The sequence below is a fragment of the Vicugna pacos genome, chromosome 1 (genome assembly GCF_048564905.1).
Source record: "Vicugna pacos chromosome 1, VicPac4, whole genome shotgun sequence".
NCBI lineage: Eukaryota > Metazoa > Chordata > Mammalia > Artiodactyla > Camelidae > Vicugna > Vicugna pacos.
The window spans coordinates 20,914,546-20,934,989 of NC_132987.1; the positions used below are offsets into that span (position 1 = coordinate 20,914,546).

Here is a 20,444-nt window from a genome sequence, read left to right on the forward strand (position 1 = left end):
TCCTCCTTTTCCCTCTTTGTGATAGTCTTTCTTTTAGCACCCAGCTCAAGCCTATTCTCGTCTAAAGGTCTGTACTTAATCTTTAGCACTCACAGCTCACCTCCTTTTCAAAATTCCTAGAGCATTTTGTTATGCCCTTTATGTCACAATTATACATGCCCTTTAATTTGTGTACGTTTCCCTACTTCATCCTTATTTACTGTGAACTTCTGGAGTTACTACAGGTTATACCTCTTTGGTAAACATGCTGCAGCTAGAACAGTTTTATGCATAACAAGCACCTAACAAATACATATTAAAGAAAATACGTACAAGTTCATCTGATTCTGCATTCACTAAGATTTCCAACATCATGTTTTCTCCACGACTGCTTTGCTGGAATACTTGAACCCCACTCTTCTTCAAAAAAAACTTTAAAAGAATACACAGAATTTAATTTTAATTCTTTCTCCATAATCACTTTACCAGTCAATAAAGTGAAAAAACTGTGAACTATAGAGTCACTGACTTTGTGTCTGATGTGTTTCAGAGTAGGAAATCCACAGAAATATAATGCCTTCTGGTCAACCCTGGTTATTCTGTTCTTGCTTATGTCTACACGCCAAGCATCTAATGATATTATTTTATACCTAGAAAATAAAGAGGCATTTAATTTAAAATTCACACATTACAAACAATCACAGTTTTCCAGCATTCTCTTCAGTATTTGCAAGAGTTACCCTTGTTTTCAAACAAGGAAGTGACAATTTGTCCTTTACTACAAAGAAAATACAGAACAGCAGATTCTCTATTGATCCAGACACTACCATGCCGGTAGGATACTGAGTTGAAGTTTTCCCCATTAAAAAAAAAAATATATATATATATATATATATATACACTATATATATATAAATACAAAATGTTTAAAATAAAAAAATATAGAACATATAGAACATATTATAAATCTCTATATCCTATATGTTCCAAAACTCAGAATGGAAAGTAAGCATTTTATAATGTGTATTTCATCTTTTTCTTTGCTTTAATGAAAGGAAAAATCATAACACAGATTATCTTATCTGCAACTCAACTGCCATCTGGGTATTATTTGCAGGGAAGAGAAGAGAAGAGAAAAAAACAGAAAGACATTTTAATGAGGAAGAGAAAGAAGAAATGGGTTTGAGGCAAGGAAACAGAGGAGCTCTTTTCTTTTTTCCTTCTTTCCAGCTGAGTGGCTGAGGAGTATAAAAGGCAGTCATAGCATGTCAAATTATGCTGGGAGCAGATACTGGCAACAGAAACAAAAATTCACACATCCTCTCGAGGAAAAATACAGACATACACTAGGGAGGAAAAATTAAAAAAACAACTTTAACAGAAGATGGAAAGAGAGAAACAGAATCGGATCAAAGCAGAAAACTATAGAAACAACATGAGAGAGATGCTACGATCCTTGGCAAGTTGGGTGTAATTCATTGTCAACTGACTACAGATGTCGTAAGTTATTTGTTAATTCTCCAAATAGATTCAAAAGCATTTTTTTAAGCTCTTTGTTTTTGTTGAAAAATTATGAAACAACATTACCTTGCACAACATCGTTCTATGGCAGGGAACTTTTCTGGCCATGGAGAAGGATAAATGAACTCTGTGTCACTATCATACCAGCACATTAGGCACTCGCTATGTTGATTTCTTTTCCTCTCTTCTTTTTTGAGGGAGTGGTTACATGTTTCCATGGCTTCCAATAATCGCTTCTGAATGTAAAAATTGAAGAGGGGATAAAAAGTACAAAAATTATGTAATTTCAACATGCAGAATAAATCTTTTCCCTCAATATACAGAATAAATTTTTGTGCTTTTGAAAAACAAAAATCTTAATTAATGGAATTCTTTTTCATTTTATTACATGAAAAACTGATGTTCTATATCTGTTGATTCAAAGGGCCCTAGAAAATTACTTGTCACTACAAATTCCTATGAACCTGTTATTCCAACAGTAGCCACTAAAGTGTGGATAAGAACAGCAGAGAATCAAAATTTAAATGTGAATTTGTCATAATTATGATTTCTCATTAATCATAGGTCATTAATCACTTACTTTACATATTATGCAATGGTACAGAAATGTTCATCTTTCCAATTATCTTATATATTTAACATAATTCCAATCAGAATCACAATGGTTTAAAACATTTTTTAAACATTTTTACAACAAAATGATGCTAGTGTTCATGCTGGAAGAATAAATGTGTGAGCTGCAAAAGTTACCAGGAACTTGTCTTACCAGATCCTGTCACTTTTTATAAAACCTGTAAGCAAAACACTTTAGTACTGACATCACAAGACACCCGCAAGCCAGAAGAATAAAGAGTTCAAAAACAAATTCAAATCTTTATCAAACACAGTATTTCAGATATTTAAATAATGCTGCTGTCATAACTAGCTATCCAGCTAGGAAAAAGAGCGCGTATACTTCCCAACTTCATACCATATACAAAAACAAGTATCAGAGTAATGAGACAATACAAGTATTAGAAGAAAATCTAGGAGAGTACTGATAATTTGGAGTGAAAAATTCTTAAGTAAGGCATAAAAAAGCCTAACAGCTTTAAGGAAAAAGATATTTTAAAGCAAAAGAATATGTATGCGACAGAAGATGTCACAAACAAATCAAGGGGCAAATGCCATACCAGGAAAAAATATTCCTAATATACAAAGAGTTGCTAAAATCAAAAAAAGAAAAAGAAAAGGATATAAACAGACAGGTTACAAAAGAGAAAATGCAAAAGGCAAACACACATAAAAATATATTCAAATTAGGGGTAAGGGAAAACCAAATTTGAGTAATAATAAAATGGCATTCTTCATCATCAATAGATTGGCCAAAATTAAATAAAGCAATAATACCCAGGACTAGAGACTCACAAAAGAAGTAGGCACTTAAATATTGCTGTTGTGAATTAGACCAGTCTTCTTGAAAAAGAATCTGGTAGTATTCATTCTCATTAACCAAGCATTCCTGCTTTTGGGAATCCATGTTATAAAAATAAAATCTCTGATACATAAGAATGCATAAACAAACAAACAAAAATAATACACAAATATACAAATACTTTTATCACAGTACTGTATACAGTGGCAAAAAACATGAAAATTCACAAGAAGTTGCAAATTAGTATGACATGCTCCCACGTACATTTCACACAGCCGTGATAACATCTCACACAGCCGTAGTACATTATCAAAACCAGGAAACTGACATTGGTACAACACTACTGCAGATACTCAGATTTCACTAGTTTACATGTGTATATTTTTTTGTGTGTACAGTACTATGGAGTTTTCATCATATGTATAGATTTATGCAGCAATCACTAAAACTGGAATACAGAACTGTCACATTATTCTAATGAAACTTTCTCACATTAATCCCTTTGTAGTCACACCCTATCCCCAACCCTAACTCTTCGCAACCACTGATGTGTTTCACATCACAATAATTCTGTGAGGAGAATAAAAAAATTTTTATTTAAAAAAATTTGTATTTTCAATTGTTTGTTGCTGGCATATAGAAATTACAATTAAGTTTTGTATAGATTTTATATCTTGTGACCTTGCTAAATTAATCTAATGGTTATAGTATCTTTTTGAAGATTCCTTAGAATTTTTTACACTATAATAATGCCATGTGCAAACAAAGACAGTTTTTCTTCTTGCTTTCTTCTTCTTGTGAAGTATCACATAGTTGTTGGGCATAGCATTCTATAAATACTAATGAGGTTGAGTAGGTTTATAGTGTTATTCAAGTCTTTGATCTCTGGTAATAATTCTTGTTTCAAAGCCTACTTTGTCTAATGTTAGTAAAGCCACACCAGCTTTCTTATAATTAGTATACCTAAAAGTTTTGATGCACGTAATGAAGATGAGAGAAGTTAAAACTCATTAATAAAACATAAATGGTGATTAAACCTCATTGCTCATTAATTTATGTAAAATAATCTCTGATTAAAAAAATATACATATATATAATTATTTCATGCACTGACCTCATCAATAAAAGGTATTAGTACCACAGCTTCCCATTCCTGTTGTTTCCCATTTAGATCAGTTTTAAAATCAGGTGGATAATATTCTATAATTGGTGAGTCTTCACTGGTCATCAAATGCTGTGAAAATATAAAACAGTGTAATAGAAATGTAATAACTGACATTAATATATCTTTTTGTTAATATATTTATAGTATTTCCTCATTTGTTATAGCTTAAAATTTCCAAGCAAAGCAAAAGTAAACTTTCACTTCTTAGATAACATTACAATATACTTGGTATATTTTGATTTTTAAGTATGAGACTTTTAATTTCACTGCTACTCACCACTTGCCCATTCCACTGACCTAGTTATGTAGCAAAACCATCTTTACTCTCAATTTTAATATTATCATTTCTACCTTCTATTGTCTTTTCACTCTACAAGGCCCACCTAAATTGTATTCTCATTCAGACCTCAGTTCACTCCACAGGTCTTGTTTTTAACCTTTAAACAATTTACTTTCATGTTCTAATCAACCGATTTTATTAATGTAAGAACTACCATCTAAGATAATTTAAAAAGAAAAAAATCCTAAAACTCAAGAATCTCTTCACCACCAATAGCAAAGATAAAAAGTCCAATAAAACCTGTTTTTATTAGATATTTTATAGCAGAGGTAGATAAGGAAAGCATAAAGATGTCTTGTAGGAAATGAATGTGGAAGATTATGATAGAACAATTTTTAAAGAAATAAATTAGCATATTTCTCAAGGTAATACTCAAAATATTTAATAATCAGTATATCGTGGATACAGAACAATCAAAACAGATGTGGCTATAAAAACCTGCATGGTTGTACTTATCCAGAGTGATTGAGTATCAATCCTTAATGTATTAAGGTAGGGAAAAAAAAAAAATCACCAAAGAAATTTACGAAGAAAAGAAGGCCAGAGGCCAGGATGAAGGACAGATTAAATTTCAGAAAGATGCAGAAAGAAGCCTGACACCTTTCAATCAGCAAAGGGTGTGTGTATGAGTGTGTGTGTGTGTGTCTACTTCAATTCCTGGTACCAGACCACAGAATTAGAACAGATTGATGCTCTAGAAGGACTAAATGAAATTTACCCTCAGAATCAAATTTTGGTGACCCAATCACCACTGAAATATCTTCCTCCTATTATATGAAATATGCTAACTAGAGAAAAGCCTTTCATTCCATAATCTGACAAGTGAAATGCTTAAAACTCAAATATAAAGTGAGGTAATTTTGTTGAGATAAATGACTTATTAAAACAAACACTATACTAATAGGCAGAGGGTAAAAGAGAACTGAAATGAAATCTATAATTGCTCAAAGTAGATAGCTTCAGATTTTGCCTTCAGATCTTGCCTATCTGCCTATCTCAATTTACCTTCATCAGTCCAGAGACAAATTGAAGATGTGCTGAAAGGTACTAAAGAAGCTACACTTTGAATGTTTTATGCAATTTGTCTGCGTTTTTAGAACAAAGCTAACTTTAAATCAAGGAATTACTTTTTAAAGGACTTGTTTAAGGAATACTACATTTGAAACTGAAAATAAATGTATTTAGTATTAAAGAAATTTGAGTTCTATGTTTTTAGGCTTGGAGGAGGAGCTCCTGAATATTAATAAGGACATAAAAACATTTAATTCTAAAACCTACCTGGTAGCATGTAGGAAGTAAATTTTTGCTAGCTGCTGGAAGTACAGCAAGAAGCTGTTCAAATGGCTTAAAAGGTTTTCCTAGTTCAAAATGGATTTTGAGCGTACTGATGTTTCGGATATCAGATAGGAAAGGTGCATAATGGTATGGATAAAACCTATAAAACAAAATTGAGTTTTAAACAACTGGTAACTTTATGAAACAGATCAATATTAAGTATATACTCTTCCATATTCTATTTTAACAACACACAGCAATAATTCTAAAGGAAAAAAATCACTTATAATTCTACCACTTGAATAAATGAAATCAGCAGTATTGGAAAATTTAGGTCATTTGACAGTAACAAATTTTGTACTTTCTTAATTTTTGAAGTGCACTTTCACATTTCCAAAAGTGGGATGTACCATGTAACTGGAGGAGATAGATTTATTAATTACATATATAAATAATAGAATGGCTCTTACAGTTTTCAAAATGTTGAGTGTGAGTTTTCCAAACAAGATTCTTAGAGTGAAGTTATGAGGCAGTCAAAAGTCTGCGTTAGCTCAGTGGGCTTGGGCTTCTTTCATGAGGACAGAGGGAACAGTGAGGCTGAGCTCATATGGCTTGTTGCTAGTCAGCTTGAAGAACTTGTATCTTTGAATTAGTATGTTAAATATGCTCCCCAAAATTGAAATATTTTTACATTCCACAATTATAGCAAAAGTCAACAGGATGGGAAAGCTTAGGAGGCAGAACGGCATGTGAAACAATGGAAATTGTATAGACTTTGGAATTAGATAGGCTTGGACTTGATTCTTACATGATGATATTGGAAAAATTACTGAATCTCTCTGAGTCTCATCTGTAGAAGGCTGAAAATAATGCTTACTTTAAATAGTTGCAAGGATCATATGAGAACATGCTTTTCAAGTGTGTGGCCTTAATACCTAGTAATATAATAGGGATAACTTATACCTACCCTCTTAAAAAATGGAAAATCAAGGATTTTTGTCATTAGAATGTTCTGCAGAGAAGCCCTGAGAATTGTGTTAGTAACTGCAAAGATTTTTTTAAAGGCTATTAGTAAGTGAAATCATAATTAATGCCACATTGTTTTGCATTGGTTTGCTTTGCTGTTGGTGCTTTAAAACAAAGCCTAGCAGAGGTGCTCTAGAAACAAAACACAACAGAACAAGCTATCTCATCACTTAAAAGTCTCTGCTTTTCCCTGCAACGTTTTTTTGTCTTGTCATTTTTTTAATTTGGTGGATGGTTTGGAAATGTACATGAAACTTGCTGGAACAAGAAAAACAAGAGAAATGGAGAATTATTTCTTTTTCCAGGAAAAGCAAGTAACTCCTTTCTCCTTTACCCTTCCCAGTCTAACATTCATAGAACCTATTCTTCCGTAATTACTCCTGACAGAAAAATTTTTTCAAACACATGAACATAGAATATAATAACCCCACATAACCATCACTCAGACACAATAATCATCAAAACTTTGTCATACTTGTTTCATTATGGTAGAAAATTTTAAATCCTTAGATTAACAGAGCTTTTATTACGGGCTATCTGCTGTTGCTGAAAGTATTGTTGTTATACAAAGGTCTTTTTGAAGTATTTTCATGTAAGAAAGGTTTATCTGTATTTTATTCAAACTTGGCTCCAACTATCTTTTTAAACTTACTATCATAAATGGAAATAAAAAGAAAAGAGATTACCACATGAATTTACAGTAGAGTGAACCATTATAAAAACCAAAATTTTATTTTTGTTTTTATTCCCTCACCAACTCCAGGACTGAACTCCGTGATAGTAATAGTGCAAAATCCACTGTATTGCCTGAACATAACATGCAGCTTGATCAGCCAGAAAGTCACTGAAAACAGAAAAGAGTATTTTCATTACAACATTATTTTCTGAAGACAGGCCATTGTGTTTAGAGCATGATATCTGCAAACTGTCACATTCTGCCTCACATGTTTTATTTAATCAATGAATAAGCCAAAAATTGTAATCAGAAAAACTCTAGAATATTATTTTTTTTAAATTCCATCATGCCAGATTAAAGGTTTGCCTTATAGTTTTCCAAACCCAACTATCAGAATACTTAAACTTGCTGTGTGTATTTATTCAGTCAATGTACTATGCCTTTGGTTTAAAGTTTGAACTACATAGTTAATGAAGCTTTCTACAAAGTGGCACTACAACTTCCTTAAATATTCATGGTGTGATGAGAGACAGTGATGGGAATCTTCTTTATTTGGGAGGATGCTTGAGAGAATCACAGGAGAAAACCAGGAAGATCTTAAAAAAATCTGGTTATAGCAGCTAGAACACACTTTGAAAAATGTTATGTCCACCGAATAATATTCCCTCTAATCCTTTTTTTCTCAAAAAACATCATTTAATGTAAAATAATCATCACACACACACACACAAAAGAAAAAAAAAAGAGCACTTGCATTTAAACCCAAAAATGGCTATAAAACCTATTAGGATCTGTTACCAAAATTCAGGTAGGGGTGCACTTAGAAATTCCAGACCTACATATTTTGGGGACATATGCTTTTGAAAATGAGATTATTATAAAAGAAATATTTCTTCATTATTGAAAATCCATATAAAAAAGAAAAGCATTTCTATTACCTTATACCAATCACTATTACATTTTGGTATGTTTCTTTCAGTCTCTTTTCTATGCCCAGGTTTTTTGTTTTTTTTAAAAGCATTCATGAGAGTACACTGTGTACATGATTTTTTGTCCTTCTTTTAAAATTTGTACTTAATAATATACTATAAACACCTTTCTAAATAGTTATGCACTTTCTGTAAGGACCAGTTTATTAGTTCTGCATATTCTGGAAACAGTGGAGATGCAGAGATGATGACTGTAATGAGGAGGTGGAGACAATTATGATGAATCTCCTACTGGACATGTAAATTAGTCCTAATTTTTCACTATTATAAAAAACTTTGTAATAAAATTCCTTGTATATAAGGATCTTCTGTTTATGTTTTTAGATAGATTAACAATTAAAATTATTGAATCAAAGGGATGAATATTTTAAAGGCTTTTGGATACGTACTTTACAAAACTATTTTACTAATTTATGTTAACAATTTTACTAATTTATGTTTTCACCAGTAATTAAAGGAAGAACTCTACCACTACTAGACCAACACTGAATATAATAACTTTAAAAGATTTGCTTATTTGCTAGGTAAACAAATTATCTCATTTTTAAAAGGCTATGTTTTAATATATGAAAGTAAAGGGAAACAAAACAGAAGACAATTTCCTATCAAATTTAGCATTTAATGTCAACTACAGATACTGTAGTTCTACATAATTGTAATCAAGGAAATATAAGAACTAAGGAATAAAGGATTAAAAGCATAACTATTTAAAATATTTTATTTCTCATGTCTCAAAAGTCCTCCTTGCTAATGGCACCTGACGAAGCTTCAAATGAGTTGGTAAATAATACTAAAATTTCTATACTTCTAGTTAGTGGAGGTCAGTATGAAAACAGATCTCACAGAAAGACTGTATCTAGACTAGAAGACAGCCTGAGTTTAAGAAGCAATGTGTAAAACCTTAGGTCTATCTTTGAGCAGATTCTAGGAAAGATCTAATCCTTAGCATCTTACTATACTTTTTTTAAAAGGTAAAAATAATAGTATAGAAAATATCTAAGTATAGTGCATGTAATAAGGGTACACAGCATTTCATGAACCTCTTATTTCACTTATAGAAAAGCAGCCTCATCTGGTGGTTAAGCATGGACTGTGGACCCAGACTGCCTGTTTTCAAATCCTGGCTCTTCTACTCACTACCTGTGTCACCTTGAGCAAATTACTTAAACCTCTCTATTCTTTAGTTTTCTCTATTGTAAAATAATAGTGATTCCACTAATCTTAAAAAATTGTTGTGAGAATTATTAACGAGTCAACATTTTAATATCATATATGTATTTATATTACTTATATATATTTGTTAAAATATACATGAGTTAGTATTTTTAAATGTTTAGAATAGTGCTTGGCACTTGGTAAGCACTTTATAAGTGTTTATTAATTAAAATAAATAAAATATGAATATATGTAATTCATACTGGAGGCTGTAGTTTAATAATGTGAGCCACCATTCTAGAGGTCAAGATCTTACGGAAACTTTGTACTAGTCATCAACCTGGCGCTGAGTCAGGTGGCCTTTGAGATACATGTGGTATGAGCTTTAGAAGGTAGAAAGCAAAAAACTAACCATTTTCTATTTGGCAATTTTTATCACAGGAATACAGTTGACCCTTGACAATGCAGGGGTTAGGGATGTCAATCCTCCACACGGTAGAAAATCCACATATAACTTTATAGTCAGCTCTCTGTATCTGCAGTTCTGCATCCATGGATTTAACTAGCCGTGGAATGTGTAGTACTGTATTAAGTATTTAGTGAAAAAAATCCACATGTAAGTGGACCTGTGTAGTTCAAACTCATACTGTTCAAGGGTCAACAGCAAAACACAAACTAATTAACATTCTCCTCCAAAACCAATGATCCTTTCCTCCCACTACCTTAACCATCAAAATTATGCTGTTTTCTGAAGAACTGCAAAATATAATTATTTTCTACTTTAAAGTAAAAGCACCGGCAAAACGTACTCAGACACTATATCAACTCCCATCTTTGTCATGTAATATGTTCTTTTATATTGTCTAAACTCGGTTTCAAATAGGTCATCATCTTCAGTCTCATCTTCTAAATTTTCTGGAAAAAAAAAAGAAAAATAGTGGCTTACAATTAGCATTCCATTTAATGCTTTGAAAAACACTTATCAAAGCAAATGCTTCATAAACTATCACAAAAATCTGTTTCATCCAATATTAATGAATTAGTACTAATAAAGGAAAGATACAAGAACTATTCTGTCAAAAAAATAACCTACATTAAAACACATAGTTTATACTCACCCTTAGCAGTTACCACTTCTCCATTTTTATCTAGAGCAGCCCAACAGAGAGAGTTTTCCTGGCCCTATAAAAATTATAAATCAATATAAAATTTATGGCAAGGTATACTTCAAAGTGATACATTTAATAGGGAGACTTAGAAAATACTAAAAATAACTGAAAAATAACTGACACACTACAAAAGTTCATTTTAAAAATAATCCTCAAATATTGTGTAAATATTTTTCGTTTTATCCCTTGTTTCCTGAAGCTGGAAATCTTATATTATGAGGAACTTAACATTTAGGACCCTAAATGATAGGTAGTAAGTAATTCTCACCAAAATAAAAGAGAAATATACTTAACTACATATGTATTTCAGGAATATTTCATTTACTTAGAGAAAAGTACACAATCAATATCAAATGTTTTCAACTTTAACATTTTTATATGTCAAATTCTGGGCTACTGTTAACACAATCTATTTGTTTATGATTGAATCCAATAATTACAGATATTACTTATTTTCTGTATCTCTGATTCCCATCATTCCTATGACTTCGTTATCTACCCTTCACTTCTAAACTTTTCTTCTATGCAACTCATTTGCTTTCTATAGTTCTTCCATTTCACCACATCCTTCACATCCTGTCCACCTGTTTTCCTCTCTTGCGATTTCATCCATTCTCTCCTCTATTTTCTGATTCCCTATCAACTGCCAACGACTTTCCTTAATTCTTCCTACTCTATTATTCTCACTTGTTTTTCTTCATCAAGACTAGGGCCTCTGACAATTTTCTGTGCCTGAGCTGTTTCTCTAGCTCCTCTCATTTTACCAGCGTCTCTAATGTCAACTACATACTCCTGGACGACTGGTGAAGCTCAAGGACTGAGCTAAGGAGGGTGGAGCCAGGGATTACTGATATTTAAGTTTGTGAGTACCGGTCCCCCAAAAGTTGCAGAGCCTATTTAATTAAGACAAAAAACACAGCAGAATACAGAATGACTGCTGCTAAGTTCCACTGAGGAAAAGCTAAGCAATTAGAAGAACTGCACTAAAGAAAATCAGCATAGTTGCCCTTCCCAGAAAAGAGATATTAGGGTTTAACCTAAAAAGTACCAGTACAGCAAGGAGAGTGCAGGAAACTCATCAATTTTTCCAGAATCCAATAATTGTAGACTGGCTGAGGAAAATTTCAGAATAGGTTTACTTTCCATGCTAACACATGTAAGACATTCTTTAGGGCTTATTAGAGGTGTTTTACAGGACAGTGGTATAGTCTAATTGATTCTATTATTCATTTATTGAGCACCATCATTTACCAGATACAGTGCTATTAATTACTTTTAACCCAGCCTATCGGTGTAGTTTATATATTATTTTATATATAAATTGTTTCAAGAGAAAAATCACGAATCTAGTTAATGCCTCAGAACATTAAATACTGTAAATAACTACATTTTTACAGTGATAACTGATTTTCTGGGCTCTTATATTTAGAAATGGTTTCTACACTTATTAATAGAATGGAAGAGCAAAGAAAACACCACATTCTTCTTCAAGGGTGAAAATAAGAAACTGATGTTTAAAGATCAGATTTAAATGATAGGATTTAATGGAGAAAAAAAAATCAAGAGAATTTTTTAAGTGTCCATAGAAGAAAAGAAGAAATAAAACTAAAATGAAGCAACCCCAAAATCATAAGAAGGAAAATCAGAAGCAAGGAATATCAGTTTTGCCTTTACAGTTAAAAAAATGAAAGGACATCTAAAAAAATGGACACCTTTGATTTTTTCTTTTCCTTGTAGTTCTTGGCTTCTTCTGCTGCAACACCTGCTGCTTCATTGAGGTACTTGTTACCAACTTTGCTTTCAAACCACTTCAGGTCCACAAAAACTTCACTGAAGTGCTCTCGATCAAACTGTATAGAAATATTTAAATTCATTAAAAAATAATCTAAGTATGTCTGGAAGAATACAAAGCAAACTTTAAAAGTGACTACTTTTGGGGCATAAGAAATCAGAGGATGTTACTTTTTTATGCATATAGGGACTTCATCTACTACTCTGAAAACTAAAACTAAAAAGCAAATAGAAATAAAAATAACTGAGGTGGAATTATTTGAATGACCAACTAGAGCAGATTTACAAAAACTCCTAGTATTACATAATTGGTAACTTACCATTTAAAGCTATTCTGAGATAGGAAAACAAAAACTTCTAGTTACTTACATCTGATAGTTTCACAAGGTATTTCTCAAATCGAGGTAAGTTGAGATGCCCACTTTCATTAATATAACCTAAAAGGAACAAAATTTAATTTGTACTAAAAACTGACATTATTTTTTCTAAAGAATTCTACAAAATTCTTTTTACAAAATGTTGATTGTTGACATTCTACTAATCAAGAACAAACACTCAGTGTTAGGCTATGTAAGTGGCCCTAGTTTCTATGAATTTGATGTTACTATGACATGTAATACATAAGAACTGAAACAAAATACAAGAAATTCCAGATTTACAAAATAATAATCCTGCCAAATTTCCAAAAACATTAGGTAACAATTAACTAAATTAAATATGTCCTAGAATATATTTAGGTCATTCATTTGATATGTTTATTTGAGAAGAAAAAGACTAATGTCCTGCTACTCTGTTGTCTGTTTTATTCAGTATCACTGCTATTTGTCAATTCCCATTTTAACTTAAAAATCTTTCCCTCATATTAAATACTCTGATGCTTATCCATTCAGTAAAACTGAATTTCTATGCTTATATATGAAAAGGGCTAAGTGAAACCAATAATGTTTGCTGGCTTTCTTAAGCAATTAAAAGTGGGCATTAGTTAGGTATCAATAAATGATACTGTTTAATTTGGGTCATTTTCTTTGCTTGTGAACCACTGAAAATTACAACCTTAGAGCTTGGTACCTTAGACCAAAAGAAACTCCAAAATTTTTTCTACTTTAGTTGTGCATGCAATAATCTAATAAGCTTAGGGACATTTTTAGAGTTAGCTGAGTGCTAAATTAAAGTAGCTTCAAATTAATATTAAACTTTTCTTACCCCCAAGTTCTGGCAGGATGGTAATATATGTTCCATAAAGAAGAGGCAGTGCATCATGATTAATATGTAAATGAGGTAGATGAGGGATAAAATCATTGCCAACAAGAAATCCCATCAAAATCCAATCATCTATTATCCTTTCAATATCATATTTAAATGTGATCTTGTCCTGCAGCAACATTGAGGAAAGAGTCATATCCTATGGAAATTTCTGCATATTCATCTTTGGCCTATGGTTATATTAATACTTACTTTTAATGCTGAAAACTCATAGTCAATATACTCTCTCATTAAAGACAAGTGTAGGAGGTGAAATGTGGTTTCTTCTGGTGCACATACCCTGTAATTAGTCAGATGATCAACACAGAGTTAATTATATTTTTTAAGGTTCAAGTTTAAAAATGTAAATTAAAATAAAACCTACCATTAGAAGATAATTAATTCTTGCCATCAAGGCATGGAATTCATATGAAAGCTACAGGGTAATGTTAAGATAAAAATATAATTGCAAATATACTAGACATAAAGTTCAAAATAATTGGTTTACATTATGCTTTCTGTGGAAGGACTCTCAGAATCAAGGAAGTCTAAATAGTACACAGCAGATGTAAGAAACCAGTGGGATCTGGCTCCCAAAAACAACACATAATCATTTAACAGAAAAAAATGTCAAAATTTAACACCCTTTCATGATAAAAAAAATAGTCAGCAAAGTAGGAACAGAAGGAAACTTCCTCAATATGATTGTGGGAATTTGTGAAAAATCCACAGCTAATATCATAATCAATGGTGAAAGTCTGTTTCCCTCCCATGGCAAGGGACTCCTAAGATCAGGAACAAGACAAGGATGCCTGTTTTCACTACAGTTATTCAACATCATGCTGGAAGTCCTAGCTGGGGCAATTAGGCAAGAAAAGAAATAAAAAGTATCCAAGTTGGAAAAGAAGTAAAATTCTCTTTACAGATGGCATAATTCTATATACAGGAAATACCACAGAAAATACCAAAAAAACTACTAGAGCTAAAAATGAATTCAGCATAGGTGCCAGGTACAAGACCAACAAAAAAATCAGTTGTGTTTCTATATAGCAGCAACAAATAGTCCAAAAAGGAAATTAAGAAACAATTCCACTTACAATACCATCCAAAAGAATAAAACACTCAAAAATAAACTTGACCAGGGAGGCAAAAGAAAAAACCAGAGGCAAAAAACTGAACTCATAGATACAGAGAACAGATTAATGATTCACAAAGGTAGGAAGTGGGGGCTGGGTAAAATGGGTGAAGGTAGTCAAAAGCTATAAACTTCCAGTTACAAGATAAATAAGTCCTGGGGATGTAACGCACAGCATGGTAACTATATTTAAAAAAATTTTTTTAATTAAAGGAAAAAAGTAAGAAAAAAAAAAGGACTTGTACACTGAAACTACAAGGCTGAAAGGAATTAAAGAAGACATAAATGAATAGACTGACACTCCATGTTAATAGAGTGGAAGACTTCATATGAAGATGTGAATACTACCCAAAGATTCAATGCCATCCTTATCAAAATCCCAACTTTTTTAGAAGAATTAAAAAAAAATCCATCCCAGAAATTATTAATTTCAGGAGACCCCAAGATATAGCCAAAATAGTCTTGAAAAAGAAGAAAGTTTTCTGATTTCAAAACTTACTACAAAGCTACAGTGATCAAAATACTGTGGTACTGGCATAAAGACAGGCATATAGACCAATGGAATAGAATACAAAGCCCAGAAACAAATGTCTGCATATATAATCAAGTGATCTTTGATCAGGGAGACAAGATCATTCAATAGGGAAAAGAGTCTTTTCAACAAATGGTGTTGGAAAAACTGGATATCCACATATAAAAGAATGAAGTTAGACCCTTACCTTACAACATATACAAAAGTTAACTCAACATGGATCAGAGACCTAAATGAAGAGCTAAAACTATAAAACTCTTAGAATAAAACAGGGAAAAGCTTTATGACATTGGATTTGGCAATGATTTCTTGGACATTACATTAAAATGTACAAGTAACAAAAGAAAAAAATCAGATAGATTGGACTTCAAAATTAAAATTTTGTACATCAAATGACACTATCAACAGAGTGAAAAGGCATGGAATTGGAGAAAATATTTACAGATCATGTATCTGTTAAGAGATTACTATTCCTAATTTAATTTCTGTTCTTTTTTCCAATATATAGGCAATATGATTTACCTTTGAGCCTTTTTGCCACCAAACCGAACCTCTTCTCTTAAAAGAGAGAAATGTGCCTCGTGACTTGTTAATCCAAGCATAATCTGTTGAAAAATGATGAAGAAATGTTCCTAATTCTCTCATTTTTTATAGCAACAGGTTCACAAAAGCAATCAAAAACACTTCTATATAGAGAAGAACATGCTTATTTGAGGAAAATAAATAATTTATTAGCAAATTAAATATAAAAATATCAAAATATGACCCATTTATAGGTTATGAATGGGGTAAATTGAGTATATTTTTCTAAGGGAAAAAGCTCACCTTAAACTCACATAACTTTTATAACCACTCCACTGCACCCCCACAAAAAAATCCCCAAAATTTTCCCTTTGTTTTTACACCTTTCCACTTCCCATGGGGGAATGGGTAGGAAATTAGAGGCAGCAGCATTTCCATGACAGAGGAATAGAGGACTCTTCTGGAGTTATGAGAAAACTCAGAAAAAACTGAAAAAGGATATTTTCAGTTAATATTCTCACACAGTATTCTAAACTCCAAAGTAAGTCAAATAGTCTAGTGAGACATATCAACCAAGTGCAATGTATATTGCTTATCTTATTTAAATCCTGACTCAAACAAAACATTTATGAAGCCATCAGGGAAATGAGAATACTAAATGATTATTTATATATTAAATAGTGATATGTTAATTTTTGTTTTATGTGGGATAATAACATTGGAATTATTATTACTATTTTTAATATTTCCCCATTATGAAATATCTATAGATTACATGACACAACACCTGGGATATACTTCAAGAATCCAGAGAAGTAGGAGGAAGGAGACAGATGGTTAGGGATAAGAGCTGAAGTTACTGAAGGTGGGTAATAAGACACAAGGAGGTTTATCATACTCTCTTCTCTACTTTTGTTTATGCTCGCAAATTTCCATAATAAAAAGTTAAAATCAAAAAAATCTAGTAAAGTTACTGGGGTTATGGATTTATTAATCAGGTGGTATTAAAAGTCATATACTAATAAGCATGAGGGTAAAAGGGGCCATCTTCCCTGACCTCGGCCCAGTAGTCATAGCACTGGGGTCAGTCAAGTGTGAACACCAACTAACTACAGACACTGTTGATCATAAACTGTAACAAAAGAACTCCTTCCCCAAATGTTTTACAACTTTGGTAATAGCAGAAGTAGCAATCTCTATTGTGTCTTCAATATTTGTTCCCACAGCCAGAAACCTTCTTATACTAAAACTAAGCCTCCTAGATATTTAACTACAATGGCATAAGATTATAATAACAACAAACATTATACCTACCAAGTCAGCATCTAAGCCATAAAGACAATGTCTGGTGTTTGGATCATGATCTGGCTTTGCATTCTCGGATCTGATAAATTCCATAATTTTATGCTCTCCTTCTCCAGGAGTCTAAATATAATGTTTAAAAAAGAAAGTGGTAAGATGTTATGCTTTGCAATTTTAAATTAAAAAAACTCTTTAAATAAAAAAAGATAATAACCTCATGGCCTGAGAAGTAGATGGTAACTCCCTGCCATGACTTGTCTGTAGAAATTTTCATATTTACAAAATACTTCAGATGTTCATGTAACCTGGCCATGAATTCACTCCCTATAAATAAAAAGTTTTTAAAAATTTAATCTGAAAGAGATATAAAAACAGTGAGTTCCCAGTGACAACATGAAATTGGATCTGGGTGTCCAGGGAATAGCGAGGTATAAGATCTCCAAAGGAGGTCAAAAGCTCTCTTGCTTACCTTGAAAAGCAAGTAAATATTGTACTTTCCCTAGCAAATATCACAACTATTTCCAATTTCATGAGTCACCCTAAAATGAAGTTAATATGAGAGAGGGAAAGTCAAAGAATGTCAAAGAATGAAAGTCAAAGAACTGCCTCAGGACTATGCTTCAAATAGTTTCAACTCTCTAATGAACTTCAGTCTTCTATTTCCTCTGCTGGATTCTGAAGTTTTCTGTTTGCTGTTTGTTTTTAAGGCATGAAACATCAATAAGATCATCAATAACAACATCTACTATTATTATTACTACTGTTAACCTGAAAAATTATTATTAACCTGGAAACTGAGTCTACAATGATTGTTTAAAGAAACGCCCAGATGGTCAAGAGTCAAAGGCAATGCAGTCTTAAACTGTATCATGATAAAACTGGTTATTAAATTAAGCAATGTGTTACGGGGGCACTTAATGAGAGAGAAAACCACCATAAGAATTAATGAGAAAGTAAGATTTTAAGATTTGCTTTTCAAAGTAAAGGATTACAATGTTGGACAAATCTCCAGGAAGTGCAGACTATGTTGCTGCATATAAAATTAAACTTGTAATACTGATAAATTTATGTATCGTTAAAGTCACGGAAATCTTAACTGCCTTTGAGAAGCAGAATAAGAAGAACTCTAGACTAGGAAAATGGATTTCTTATCCTGAATACAAGCCAGCTACATGAACTGGGGTGAGCCACAGCCTCACTCAATCAGTTTTCATACAAATAGATGGCAGAAATAGGACTGATCTTCTAAGTTCCTTCTAGGTCTGGAATTCTATGCATTTGGGAGAGTCCTGTCCACAGCTGCTCTTATCAACATCTGTAAATCCCTACAGTGGATTTCATAGTGGAATTTATGACAAAGGTGACCAAAGCATCTCATGAAGAGACGTAACGGAAAATACAGCACACGGAGTTCTAGGGACAAAATAAATAAGAGGTTAGAAAAGAAAAATACATTTGGAAAACACATTTACATTTACATTTTAAATCTCTCAGAATTTTTCCCTCAATGAATTTACCTGGTGTAATGCAATTGGAATCAAATCTGGCCTCTGTAGGAAGAGTTTCTCCTTTTTCTATTGCCTTTTTAATTTTGTCTTCTGCCTCCTTTGCTGACCTTAAATGTTAAGAGGAAAAAAAATCTTCAACTTTCTGGAAAATGGAGAGATCGCTACATAAAGTAAACTGTTATTAAGACGTTTTTGTAACTAAAATAATTTATCAATTTTAAGGTTCAAAACACGTAAGTTTTGAAATGACTATAATCAATAAAGATGAGCCTCAGAACTGTTAGTTTTTATTTATTTAAAGAATTGAGTTTTTTTAAATGAGGACTATAGAAGTAGAACATTATAACAGCATAAAATGGACACAGAATATTACAAATACTTATTATAAAGTAATTCTTTTCTTATCACAAATATACAGTTTATTGGTTCTAGAAATAATTTCAAAAGTACAGCATTAAACATTCACCATATATAACTACATTTAATAATAACAAATAAGTATATTATTAAAATGATCTCCTAGAATATCATATAAAAAGTTATAAAATTGTAATGTATATCTCTGGGTTTCCTAACGAAAACATCTAAAATGAAAGCCTAATAACATTAATGACATAAGCAGCCAAAAGGATCTTATTTTGGAGGCAATAGGATTTCCTAGGAAGAACATGAGGTTTAGAGTCTGATAGACCTAGGTTTGAATACAGGCATCCCAATTCCTATCTGGCTTCTCCTGTAATCCAAGTGTGGCACACAAATATGTCACATACAGTTGGGCATACAAGTTAGGAAGTTCTGCTTTACGCACATTTTCTACAGCCTTGTTACTGGCTCCCTCTACTGTGCCCTGTGAAATTCTATTTCTGTGATAAACAAACTCTTCTTCATATTTAACCTCTCTCTTACCACCTTCTTTAATAGAACAAAAACCCTGAAGATATCAATTCATGTGTAATCCTGCCAATGGAAGCTATTCTTTCCTCTTTTCTCTCCTTCTTTCTTTAATTGAAGAAATGACTATTCAATGTTACTATGTGACAAGTTTTTAGGATATAACAAAAAAGAAATGATTCCTCTTCTCACAAAGTTTACATTTTAGTGGGGAGATGGAAAATTAAACAGCCATAATGTTTAATGTAGCTGCAATATGGAGAATGTCTGGGAAAGGGATAAGGTAAAATTATTAATGTAATCTAGGTAGATTTTGATGACCTAGGCTGAGATAGTAGCAGTAGAGATGAAAAAATAAACAGATATGATAAATTTAAGAGACTGGATAAGTAGGACTTGGATGTGGGGAATGAGGAAGAGGGAGGAGTCCCAATTACTCTTGGACTTTGGAAATGAGCAGCTATTTGCACAGTGTTGTCATTCACGGAAATAGGAAACACAGAAGGCGGCAGGTTTGAGGCAAAGATGAGTTCAGTTCTAAACATGTTAAGCCTGAAATGTATCTGTGGTATCCAGAGGAATCAGTTAGCAGGCATCTGGATATATAGAAGCTCTGAAAAGAGATATCTTCCAGGAAGAGAAATTTGGGAGTCATCAGTAAAGATACAGTAATTAAAGTTACTGGGTAAGATCTCTCAGGACCCAGGACAGAACCTTAACAAACATTATTATTTAAGAAAAAAGCAGAGGAAGAAAAGATAACAAGGAGATTAAGAAGGTATAGTTGGAGAGAGTGCAGTTACCTTAAGGTC

General features: G+C 32.3%; 1 protein-coding gene across 7 annotated transcripts in view; it reads right to left on the reverse strand.

Annotated features, from left to right (window-relative positions):
• The window catches only part of XRN1 (5'-3' exoribonuclease 1), an 84,491-nt gene that overhangs the window by 51,732 nt on the left and 12,315 nt on the right, over window positions 1–20,444 (reverse strand). For all 7 annotated transcript variants that reach the window (XR_012071409.1, XR_012071405.1, XR_012071410.1 and 4 more), the window contains exons 3-18: window positions 18,751–18,848; window positions 17,448–17,557; window positions 17,246–17,356; window positions 15,932–16,014; window positions 13,956–14,043; window positions 13,704–13,872; window positions 12,870–12,937; window positions 12,422–12,559; window positions 10,659–10,722; window positions 10,350–10,455; window positions 7,475–7,564; window positions 5,698–5,854; window positions 4,029–4,148; window positions 1,567–1,736; window positions 509–629; window positions 313–411 (exon numbers count right to left, since the gene is read on the reverse strand). Coding sequence is in view for 4 of the 7 variants with exons in the window: in XM_006202769.3 (XP_006202831.2) it covers window positions 313–411; window positions 509–629; window positions 1,567–1,736; window positions 4,029–4,148; window positions 5,698–5,854; window positions 7,475–7,564; window positions 10,350–10,455; window positions 10,659–10,722; window positions 12,422–12,559; window positions 12,870–12,937; window positions 13,704–13,872; window positions 13,956–14,043; window positions 15,932–16,014; window positions 17,246–17,356; window positions 17,448–17,557; window positions 18,751–18,848 (1,792 nt within the window). In the remaining 3 variants the exon portion in view is untranslated. The remainder of the gene's footprint in view (window positions 1–312; window positions 412–508; window positions 630–1,566; window positions 1,737–4,028; window positions 4,149–5,697; window positions 5,855–7,474; window positions 7,565–10,349; window positions 10,456–10,658; window positions 10,723–12,421; window positions 12,560–12,869; window positions 12,938–13,703; window positions 13,873–13,955; window positions 14,044–15,931; window positions 16,015–17,245; window positions 17,357–17,447; window positions 17,558–18,750; window positions 18,849–20,444) is intronic.